This window comes from Gambusia affinis, linkage group LG10 (assembly GCF_019740435.1).
Source record: "Gambusia affinis linkage group LG10, SWU_Gaff_1.0, whole genome shotgun sequence".
Taxonomy (NCBI): Eukaryota; Metazoa; Chordata; class Actinopteri; order Cyprinodontiformes; family Poeciliidae; genus Gambusia; species Gambusia affinis.
The window spans coordinates 2,349,092-2,361,566 of NC_057877.1; the positions used below are offsets into that span (position 1 = coordinate 2,349,092).

The 12,475-nt window shown below is 36.6% G+C and overlaps 1 protein-coding gene across 1 annotated transcript in view; it reads left to right on the forward strand.

Moving 5' to 3' along the window:
- slc1a7b (solute carrier family 1 member 7b) overlaps nucleotides 1–12,475 on the forward strand; it is a 37,147-nt gene continuing 24,672 nt past the window's right edge. Inside the window, exon 1 of the mRNA XM_044128258.1 lies at nucleotides 1–273. Within this exon, the coding sequence (XP_043984193.1) occupies nucleotides 133–273 (141 nt within the window). The 5' untranslated portion in view covers nucleotides 1–132. The remainder of the gene's footprint in view (nucleotides 274–12,475) is intronic.

Consider the following 12,475-nt stretch of genomic DNA (forward strand, 5'->3'; position numbering starts at 1 on the left):
GTCGGATATCTTGCCTTTGCCCCCTGGAGTTTCTCTTTGTTTGTTTTATTTTCACCATCTTACCTGGGATTCAAAGTTTTGGAAGAGCCACATTTATGGATTACTGAGAGGACAGGGGGCACACAGCTCACGATGGCCGTGGCTTTAGACGCAGTATGGGTGAGGGTCAAGAATGTCCTCAAACAGAACGGTCTCCTCATCCTGTCCGTGCTGGCTGTGGTCATCGGGTGTCTTCTGGGGTTCTTCCTGAGAACACGGCGTCTCTCAGAGCAGGTCAGTCTGTCTCCTCCCCTTGACCCGCAGTGACGTCATCCAGAAACATCCTGTCCTCCACACAGCACAGTATTATTCTGTTGACATATGTTTACATGCACTCTACTGTCCTGCTCTGAGTCTAAGCTTCCAGGTTAATCTTTCTCTTCTCCTCTGAGGGATGCAGCTCTGTGTTGAGGTGAAGTTCAGCCCACAATTATTCATACCTGTTGATAGATTTACATTTCGAATGATTTTATTCAGCCCATTACTGAAAAGTCTATTTATTTCAGAAACTTTATTATTGAGTGAAAAACATTACATAGATTAGTCACACACAGATGGATGTTTGAAAGCTGTTATTTTTGTAAATTATGATGATTTTCCACTTACAGGTAATGGAAAAATTACAATGTTACATCAGACCAATAGAAAAACATTTTTAAGACAGAAATTTGACTTAACGAAATGTATGTTTAATACTTACTTAAACATTATTTTTAAAAGACAAACAAGTCTAATCTAAACACATATCATACTTTGTTAAATATGACTATATATTTCTAAATAATTAGAAGATTTTTTTTTTCTTTTTGGCATTTCAGTAAAACCCTTTTACTTATAATTGGTGAACTTTTTTTTTTCTTTTGCTTGGTTTCATTGGCGTATTAATGATTTATTTTTGGAAATGAGCTCTAACTCGTTCAGCCTGGAAGGTCTCCCTGCCAATACCCCAATCTTTAAACTCTCTCCAGAGATTCTCCATGACATTCAAGTTGGTACTCTGGCTGCAGCCCTCCATGCATCCATTTTACTTCCTGTCAAAAGAAATTTTTTGGTCAAAATCTAAAGATTACACTGCAAAACATAAATATGAAAAATACAGAAAACAAGACATAATGTCATGTTACAAGTAAAAAAAAAATGTGCCAATGAAACTACTACTTTCCGTCAATATTTAAGAATTATTGACTTCAAACAATATGCTATAGTGTCATTCAATTAACTAAGATATTTGTCCCAATGAGTCTTGTTAATCAGATTACCTTTTGAAAACATGTTTAACAAAACCCTACATTAAACAGGCTTTACATTAAGACAAAATTCTGTTTTTAAAAGAGTTTTTAAATTTTGAATGACAAGTTTTCAAGCATCCATCTGTGTTATCATAAAGATAATAAGCTTTATTATCTGTTTCACTTAGTGATAAAAAGTGTACCTAAATAGGGTTTTCGCAGTGTTCATTCAACTTATTACCAATACAAGTATGTATCACTTCACTGTATGTTCATTTGAATCATATTGGGGTTTTAAAAACTTCTGTAAAAAGATAGATTTTTCCAAAAACTGAAGACATTATATCTCTATCAAACAGCTGTACTACAAAACCACACAGGCAGTTTATTCAATAATCTCCATGTCACATGTCATCAAAGAAACACTAAATGCATTCTCTGCTTTCAACTTTCTTTGCTGAAAAGCAGAACTTTTATTTTAAAACATCTTGTCTAAGCCCGTCTGTAGAATGTGAACACACTACGGTTTCAGAAAGCCAACCATCCTTTTTCTTTTACTCCAAGTCCAGCTTTGTTAGAAGATTAGATAATAATATTTCTACTGTATAAATGGATGTAGCATATTTAGCCTCCTCACTTCCATGAAACAGGATAATCTTCAGCTGAAAACTGGGGTGAGAGAGTCCAGTTCTAAGGGGGATTTTTACCATGTTGAAATAAATCCTGGCTCAGTCCTCACATAGTGGTTCATACAAACACCAGTTTATAAACTGGTGAGCAGCTATCACAACTTCATTAGATGGTGATTTAAATTAAAGTCTGTAGTCTTCTCCACTGAAAACCATGTTGGTCCCTGGCCTCTTCTCTCATGTACAATAGAAACCATGCATAATAAAAAATAAATGCCTTCTGCAAACTTGTGGAAATGAAATGATTTTTTTATTTATTTTTTGTTAAGCTATAATACTGTGGGACCAACTTTATGGAATCTGATGACAACACTGCTGTATCAGATACATACATAACTGTATTTTATTTTGAATATTTTTGCTTTATGACAATAATAAACATAAAAAGATGAACTGTGGATAGGTGATATTCCACTGTACACATTTTGTACTTTTTTCTATGCTTGGTCTGTGTTAACTAATTTCTCTTTTTCAGTTTGTTGTTTAATTGTTGCTTCCTGTTTTGATCTATGAAGAACTGTGTTGCCTTCACTATATAGATAGATAGATAGATAGATAGAGTTCAGTATGAGAAGTAAGTGTAAAAACTTTGAGATTGACAAAAGTCATTGGTGCAAAGTCCAAAACATCTAGGACTGAAATAAACTCACCATCTACTACCTGCTTCTTGAGAAAGATTGTAAACTGTCAGTAACATGGCAGCAACTCAGTTAGGCACATCTCGGCGTCGTGAAGACAACTTGTTGAAATTTAATGTAAGAATCAGAAAGAGGAAGCAAGAGGCATTGTAGTGGCTTTGAATGTTGCATGGTCATTGGTTCCAGACAAGCTGGTATGATTATTTTACAAATGTCTGACATAGTGGGATTTTTCTCTCAGGTTTACAGAGAATGGCTCAAGAAAAGTGTTAACATCCAGTGAGAAGTGGCTGTGTGGACTAAAATACATTGTTGATGTGAAAGGTCAGAGGAGAATGGACAGAATGGACTGAGATATTAACTAAACATACCTTAGAACTAAGATATGCAGAATACCAGCTATGAACACATCCTGTCTAACCATGTAGCTGATGGGCTACAGCAGCAGAAAACTTGTGTATTTAAAAAGGAAAGTTTCAGGACTTGACAAATTTTGCGGATCAAACATATTAAACTGCATAAACTTAAACCTTATTTTTTGTGTGCAATGTAATGAAAGCCGGCACATTTTAAAGACAATTTCTGAAGTTTTAAAACGTCCTGATCAGCTGATTCTCTGTCCTGGTCCATCCCGTCTCCTCCATGTTTACAGAACGCCTCAGCGACTAGTGAACGGTATAATCCATTCTATCCATCCTCGCACTTCTCTGTGTGTCTGTGAGAATCGCTTCGGGTTTTTAATCAGAAAAGAACACAGAAAAACCCAAAGATGAGATTACAGACATACACTCAGGTTTACATTTAGTACCATCGATGCATTACCTGTAACACATCCAGAGAGGAGCTCCATGAAGTAAAAACATCACCCCTAAAGGCTAAAGCCTCCTGTTGTCAAATACTCCTAAAAATAGGCCATGTCTCCTTTACTCCCACAATAGGGGATTACAGTCCAATCAAACAAATGCTTTCTGTAACTGTACATCAAATAAAAGTGCCTGTCAGTGGGATTCATCCCAGGGGACACCAGAGATACACACCTCTATGTTTCCAGACAGCCTGTAGAAGCCCAGACTCTCCTCTATGAGATGGGGCTACTCATCTGTTCAACTCTACATGCGGGGATGAGGACTCCGTATGGGGCCCATACTCGTGCCCCACAAGAAGAAGTGCTGTTTAAGGTTTAGTGGTTAGGTTTAGGACTATGAGGTGAAGTGAGTTTAGGTCAGGGTTAGGGTTAGTCATGCACTGGTAATGGTTAGGTTTAGGATTAGCATCAGGGTAAGACTGTAAAAAAAAAAAAAATCAAAAAATTACTGGAAGTCAATGCAAAGTCCTTACTTGGATGGAAGTACAAGGATGTGTGTGTGTGTGTGTGTGTGAGAGAGAGAGAAACACTTATGAGCTGAGATAAGACTTAAGACATGTTTGAGGTGAATTGGAATTTTGAGGGTTAGCCCAAAGGACTGCAGCTAATTACTGTTTTGGTGGTCCACAAACCTATTGATATTTTTCCCACTTAGTTGATTTTTTTAATCATCTCTCTGCTCTCTGATGTTCCATCATCTGTTCTGAGCATTTATTGTATGTTCAGTTATGCAAGTGTGTGCAATCCTTTACATCATTTCATACAGTCTCATGGTACAACGATGTGTAATTTCTTTGTCTGATTTCTTTCTTTCCAGTTGTAAACTCGAAAATTTAAAACTTTTTAATTCAAAGGTTTTAACACTTACGTCAAACCTAGATTATTTTTTTTACACAAACAATAGAATTCTGTTTTTGGCACCCACACAAATAAAAAAACACTCTAGAGATTTATCTAACGTATATCAGTCCAGTCTATCTTGCAATTATTAGATGACTCCCTTCTCCTCAGATCCCAATCAGTTTAATTTCTCAATCTCCAGGCCTCATCAGAGTTAAATGTTGATGATGATGAGACTGTGAGGATCCAGCCATGAAGGATTATCCTATACACATGGAACAAAGAAACTGGTATAAAACCTATTTGTCCCAGAATGCATTGCATTAACCCAAGAAGCGGAAGAAGATGGATGGATGGATGGATGGCGAAGAGGATGAGTGTTACAGTGTGACTAGGTGTCATGGCTAAAAAAACTGTCCTGCTGACCTCTGTCCTTCCCTTTTCCGGAGCTGTAACAGATGACATCACATGGGATCCAGCCTCACTGGGAGCAGAGGACTGCTTCTTCCAAGAAGTACATATTCAGTGTACTGTGACTGTATTTTGACCAAAGGAATAAGCCTTGACTCTGGCTTATTTATAATTCTGCAGAAGGAATCTATGAATTACAGGTTCCCCAAACAGAATCACTGTCTCTGATCCTGTCACTGAATCAACCGAGCCAATGCTTCGCCTTCTATGAAAGTCCTCAACCACCAGAACTGGAAAAAAAAGGAACCACTTTTCCTGATCCACTGACTCCCTTCCTTCACTCATTCACTACGCCTCACTGATCACTGGAGATCTCTCAGTTCAAAAGAACAATTAGAATGTCAGAGTAAGGGGATGCAGTGGTGAGGCAACACACAACCCACGTATTAAGGCCTTAGTCCTTGTGCCGGTGGTTGCAGGTTCAACTCCCGCCCTGGTGAACGTCACATTTGCTGCATGTCTTCCCCCTCTCTAACTACCCTCTTCCTGTCAAACTACTTTCAAGTAAAGGCCACTAGAGCCAACAAAACTTTTAAAACAGAATGTCAGAGCAGAGACTAATTAGATCTGAATAAAAGAATCAAGGTCATTTTCTGAGTTACTTTCTGTTGAACATTTTGGTGCTGTGAGTAATTGACAACATATTTCTGAAGCACAATTAATTAGTTTGAAAGACAATTCAGGCTCATTTTCAAACTCATTCTGAAATAAAGCAGCTTTTTCTACTCAGGGTCCCAAAGGAGAAATCACTTAACAATATGTAGTTATTTGATCAGTTATTTTATTTTATATCATTATCAGTTATGCAAACGATAACTGCATAACTGATAAAACAACATTTATCAATATTGTTTTATATGGTTTACCTAAAAATCTGCACACTTTTAATGAACAATGGCTTCTAAACGCCACTGGATGTTACTACTGATTGGTTCGTGCCCATTACTGTCAATGATTACTCCATCCTGATTAGCTATTTTGGTTCCCATGGCAACATGACCAAGGGACACATCCATTTTTCTGGCAGCACAATGCTCCCTTACGATGACTGTGCATTTGGCAGTTTGTGATAAAAGTGTTTTATAAGTGTGTCTTTACCCTGACATTTACAGTAAAGGAGCATAACAAAGAGTTTGCTGTTTGCTGCCATCCTTCCTGTCTCACTGTAGCTTTTCAACATGCAAAGCAAAGAGCTTTGTTTATGAAGAAGGAAAAAGGTCTTTGTGGAAGTTTTGTCTGCTAATGATTAAGTAGTGGTGCAGATCAGAAATCTGATCTGCACCACTGAAAAGAAAGTTTGAGTTTTCAAAATCTTTCTTCAGTATCTTCAAACATTTCATGTCTATTAGAACTATTGAAACAAATTTAAAGGAAAAATAATCTAATTCCAGCAGCTCTACATGTCATCAGCTGTTTAATTCAGAAATGGTCATTTGAAGCCAAATTTTTCTAAACACTTTATAAGGACAAACATTTTCCCTCACCGTCCGAAGTTAAGATATTTGATTTAATTTATGTGGTGGCTTTGTTTAAATTTTTTCTAATATATTAGAAGAACTAAATTTAACTCCTGTGCTTTTTGTTAGTGTTTAATCATTTTTCTCTTTGTATAGAATAATACAGACTGCTAATTTAATTAATGGCACAATACATTTGCAAAACACACTGATTTTCACAAAGGAGTTATAGTTATGTGATTATATCCCTTAACCCTGGTGTGATCCTAATATTCTCTTTACTCCCCTTGTCCTACAGGTCAAAAATGACCCGCCCAAAATAAAGCAAATTAATTGAAGTTTAAGTCCACAATCTATTTTGCATGATGAAATAATCTGATATTTATCAATTCGACTCAATTCAATTATTTTTTTATCATGTATCTTTGTTACACAACACAAAAAGACAATCAACAGTATTACACCCTTTTTTCTTTTTACCACAAACTAAGTGTTGCAACAGTTTTCTTTTACACAGTATAAGTTTACTATTGTAATTATATAAATATGAAATTATTACTTCTGAATTAATTCAACTAAAAGGGAACAAAAAGTCAACAATTTGGAACTTTTTAGTCAATGTTCATTCCTTAATATTTTTTCAGGAAGTGAATTATAAAACCACCTCTCGTAACACAAGAAAACAAAATGTTGTTTGATTTTGTGAACAATTTAACATCAGCTCTTATGTTGTGTCTCATAATTCTAAGATGTTCAACACAAGAACATCTTCTGTTCAACAGAAGGTGTTGAACTTATTAGATGTTCTTATGTTGAACATCTTCAACATGAGATGAGAAACATCCTGTCCTTCCATATTGAAAATAAAATGAAGAACATTCCACCTTGAGCACAAAATGTTCAACACGAGACGTTCAAGAAAATCTTCGTAGCATGAATTTGTTCTTCACCATATGAAGATGTCCTACGTTGAACATCTTCAGTGCAAGAATTTGTTCAACATAAGATGTTCAACCGCTTGTAGGACAGTACGTGCAAACATACAATGTAGCACCTGTTAGAGAAACGTCTACTGATTTTTTTCTACCACTAAACATGCCAGTGGGTCACTTTTGACCCGCATGACAACTCAAGGGTTAATTCCTCCAGTGCTACTGTTTAACTTCATGGTGAGAAAAAGTGTTTGTGTCTGAAAGATGTTATATATTCATGAAAAGTTACTCATCAGTGACCAGAGAAAACAGGTCCCGATGTAGAGAGGAAGATAGAATTCCTACCTTGCATATGAATGTAGATGTAATTGAAATGTAAGTATTGCGAAATGAAGAACAGGCATGAGGAAGACTGGAGGGTTTCTGGTGAACAACTACAAAGTGATGGTGAAAGGAGGACAGAAAAACAGTATAGGGAAAGATCTGATGAGCAGGTAAAAAAACTGACGGGCTTTTAACTCCTGGGGAGGTGATTTGGACGCAAAAAGCGACACAGAGCATCAGAGCCAAAATTATCTACATCTCTCAGATGTGGAAAAATTGTAATTACATGCTCTAGTTCATTCAGATTTAGCCTTGCAAATCTTAGTTGATTATTCATGTTTGTGTGTTTTTTGTTTAGTTTTGTTAGAAAAGGTTTTCTGCTGGGAATTCTTCCAAAGAACAATGTTCATCACTCAAAAGACAATAAAACAAAGAATAGACGCCTGAAACAGAAAAAGTCTGATCTGAATCACATTTTAAGAAATTTGGCATGTTTTAGACAAAGTGGAAGCTTATTTACATAGCAGCACAGATGCAACTCAAGATGCAATGTGGAAAATGACGATGAATTAAAAAACTTTAACTTTTATCTACAGAACTTAATTTGTCACTTAGAACCATTGCATCTAGAGAAGTTCTTACTATTAAAATATAAGCTTTGACATTACAGGAATCCAGCTCTTCAAATTACTGTAGATCAATTATCTGTATGTTTCCTCTGGTACTTCATCTGTGCAGATGAGCTCCAAGTCTCAGAGACTGGAAGGACTCTTTGCCATCACCTTAATCTTTACTTCCCTTCTCTATATAGTAAGCTTAAGGTTACTGTATTTGTAGGAAAAATAACAAAAATGTAAAAACCTAGGAAAGCACACAGAAAAAACCAACAAAACAAAAACAAAATGACTCTTTTTTTACCGGCAGCTGTGGTTGGCAGAATTTAATTCTGTATTTTTGTGGTAAAATTCTGGCAACCACAGCCGCCGGTACTTTACTGACAATTAGAGACTATTTCTTTTGTTTTTGTTTTTTGCAGTGCACTTGTTCCTCAATAGACAGGATCAGTCAGTCTAAAAGTGATCTTGGATTTGTTTTAGCTCATTGCCTTGTTCACAAAAAGACGACGCCACTTTGCCTCTCGTGCTGAAGGTCATCCATTTAGTTGGGGATGACAGTGAAAACCTTAGTTACTGAACAGAAAATCTCTTCAGTGCTCTGAAAGCTGAAAGATTAAAAGGTTTTGTGTTGCATTTTGAAATACAATACAATACAGCGTTAGGGAAAACCGAGTTCAACTCTGGGGCATCAATGGGAGGGAAATCACCAGCTAGATGTTTTTAATCAGACGTACTCTTCTGACTGATCAGTGGCCAGCAGTGTGACGACGTTCTGGAAAAAAGGAACTTACTGGTGTGTGTTCAAGCATGCGGTGAAGCAGGAAAGATGTCTGAAACGACAGAGTTTTAGATCTCAGCATCCAAACAAACTGGTCCAACAGAAACAATGAAAATGTGGCCTGTTATGAAAAACTTAAAAATAAACTCAAACTCTTCTCTTGTTCAATGTTGACAGAGTTGAGAAAATATTGTGTCCTATTCATTTTTCAGTACTATTAAGCCTCCTTAAATAAAACATAAGAGCTTCTGTCTACGCAGACTTGTAATCTGAAATTGCAACATTAACATGTTAACATGAACACTGTTTCCTAGATTTAACATACACTAAATTTCCATTATGGAAAAAAAAAATCCATAATTTCGTTCATGGAAATTTAGTCAAATCAAAACATCACCTTCAAAAATGATTTTGCAAGTTATCACCATAAGATGCTGATTAGATAAGATTATTTTTCCACCATAAGATGCTGAGATGGACATGGTCACTGTTTTATCCTATACAGTGGTGATACATTTTCTTTGTGTCACAAATCAAAGCCATTTCAAGTAGCTTGAAGTATGATACCATATTTGGACCAGAGACCTGCAAGCCTGACCTCTGACCTCTGTTATCTGGCATTTGGAGCCTTTTCTTAACTGGCAGTGGAAATTCATTTTGCCCTTGTTCATTTCTTTTTAAGGATTCCCAAAGGTTCTTGAGTAAAGTGACATCCACATATGAGGAAATTTTTTATTTTTTTATTTCATCTCCTTTGAAATCCCTCTGTTATGCACAAACTGCAGTTATTGGTAGCATCTCTTTTCCAGATACGAGATGGATGAAGTGGTTTATATGCTTTCTGTTTGTTGAGATCTGTCTGTTGACTCTCAACCTTATCAGTTCAGTGTCCCATGTGTCACTGTGTCCCGCCAAGCAGCGACACCGAGTACACGGTCATAAAGATTTGTTTTTGTGTAAATATGTCAACTGGACTCCTCAACTAAGAGCAGAACCCGGAGGAGAAGTAGGTCTGAGTATGCAGGGACTTTTACCGCCTCGCTGTTCAGCCCTACATTTTCTCCCATTATTCTTCATAGTTTTAGTCTCACTGGGGTTGTTTCCACTTGAAGGTCATGACTTTCCTCTTCCTCATTAAAGGATGACTCACATTCTGTGTCTGGGTTTGCAGCAGATTCCACCTACACAATCGTTGAAACAAGACATTGTCGTTCTCTAGCAACGTTAAGTGCCACAGCATTTATTATGCCCGAAGCGCCACTTTGGGTTTGGTCTATTCACTTGACTTTCTGGAGCTGTTGCATGACGACAGATTGGATGCTTTTATGTGAAGATTTCAAAGGAGAGGCTCTGACTACAACCTCTTGAACTGCGGCTCTTTTAAATCAGCCATAACATATTCTATACTTCTTAACAAATGTCCTTCTATCCTACAGCTGTCTCATCATACACAAAGGTCCAGAATTTGACGTTTGGTTATAAAATGCTTTGTTCTTGAGACACTTCCCTTAATCCTTTTCTGTTCTCTTGTTGCTGGTGATTCCAAAGCACAGAGAGGATGGGTGGAGGTAACTACAAGAGCTTCAAACAGGAGAAATTCTGCAAATTCACTAATCATTGGAAACTTTTTTTTTCTTGCATCATAAACTTTGTAACAAGTTTTTTTGTTTTTTTTTCTGGCAGCTGTCCAATCTGATAGTTACTTGTGTCACTTTTGATTTTCTTCACAATCGTTTTTTTTAATTATTATTATTTTTGGACCTTTGACCTCATACCTGGTTTGGTTTCTTCCATATATTCTGATCAGCTGATTCATAGTTTTTGAAGAAAGTTCCTTGGAGTAATGTCAGAGCCCTGCCATGGAAATGTTTTAATAACGATAAGGGATCTTATCTCTGTTGAAATGCTGTCAGGAAGGATGTTTTCCATTGAGTGGATTAAAGTGGTTCTGAATTACAAAGCCTGTTTACTGTTATATTCTGCAAAGCTTCAGCGAATTCAGAAATATGGACTGGTTTGGATAAAGCTGATTGAAATGACCCACCAGGTTATGCTCAGCATCAGCCATCTGTCTTGTCGCTCTGTTATAGTCTTGACCTCTGACCCAAGCTGTCCTCACTTCCCTTCCAACATGCTAACGCTCTCGCTCAGATCTTTAAACTTTAAGTTGCTTGCCCTGATGCTCTCATAAAACTTTTATTTTTCTTCTTGTTCTAGTCAATCTTAAGTCTCCTTTGCCATTGCCTCTGTAAGTGAGGTCTTCTCGTTTTCATATAATGTGAGAAGATAAAGAGCAATATGAGATCTGGGATCGCTAGGGACAACAGTAGACTCATGAGTGGAGAATGAAAAGTTTTAATCTACAAACTCCAAGGCAACATTGTTCATGCTCTAATTTAACTTTGGGAAACATTTTGTAAGTGCAAACAGTAAATCTCCATTAGCTAATGGCCTTCATGACCATGAAAGGGAATATTAGTTTGTGAAGGAGTAAAGATTAGGTTGCTGCCCTCTACCATGTGTTCCTGAAATACAAAGGAAATTAGAAATGGGACAGATTTTTCAAAAAGTTACTAAAACATTGTCTAAAGATCTACAATTAAAATTTCTGGCAGAGGCAATGTACTAAACTCATAGGTTACCATGAAATGTAAAACAGGATGGGATTCAATATTCACACTAACTAACAAGGTCAAGGCTTTGTGGAGAGGAGGGAGGAGGTCTGCTATTGTTTGGAGCAAAGTCAATATAATCTGAGATAACATTCTGGGCAATATTGATGCCAATATGACTGTTAAATTCCACAGCAAAAATGACTTTATCTGTACTTAACACTGAGCCAAATAAGAAATCTGGAAAATGAAAATCTGTATAATCAGAATAGAGGCTTTGTGGACTTAGATATTCAAAAACATTTAACAATGTAGTTGCTGGTATTAATGTATTACATCTTTTTAATATACAGTTTCCACTCCTCTTCCTCTTCCTCTTCCTCTTCCTCTTCCGTTACTTAGAGGAATGTCAAAGACGTTTCCTGATTGATTTACACCAAGATAATTCATATTGCTTCTGTCAGTCAGGCTTCAGTCTGATTATAACAAACTCTTTACCAAAATCTTTGAAGAGATTCCATGTTTAGTAAAACCTCATTTAGTTGTTTTGATCAGTTGAACAAGTGCTAATTTTTCTGATATTTTCACTATTTAGTGGTCAGGACTCAGTGGAGTTGAAACCCTGAGCTGCTCTTAGTATCATAAATACTGTCTGATGACGGATTTCTACTTCACTTTATCCTGCCCAATAATTTTAATGTTTACAGATGTTACGATTAGGATTCTTTAAGAGCAAATGAGGCAGAAAGAACGACGAGGTTTTACAACTAAAACTTCCAACTCCTTTTTTTAAAAAAGCAGGGGTTTTTTTTTTGTTAACATTCCTTTGCTGTGCTGTTTCCTGCTTGCAGCAGCAGTTTGTTGAATGCTACTGACTGATTCATTACAATTCACACCTCAGTGAAGTTGATAAAAAAAACGTGTCATGGGAATTACTCACTAAAGGACAACTGATACCTTAACCTTGTGTTAAATCAATGGGTT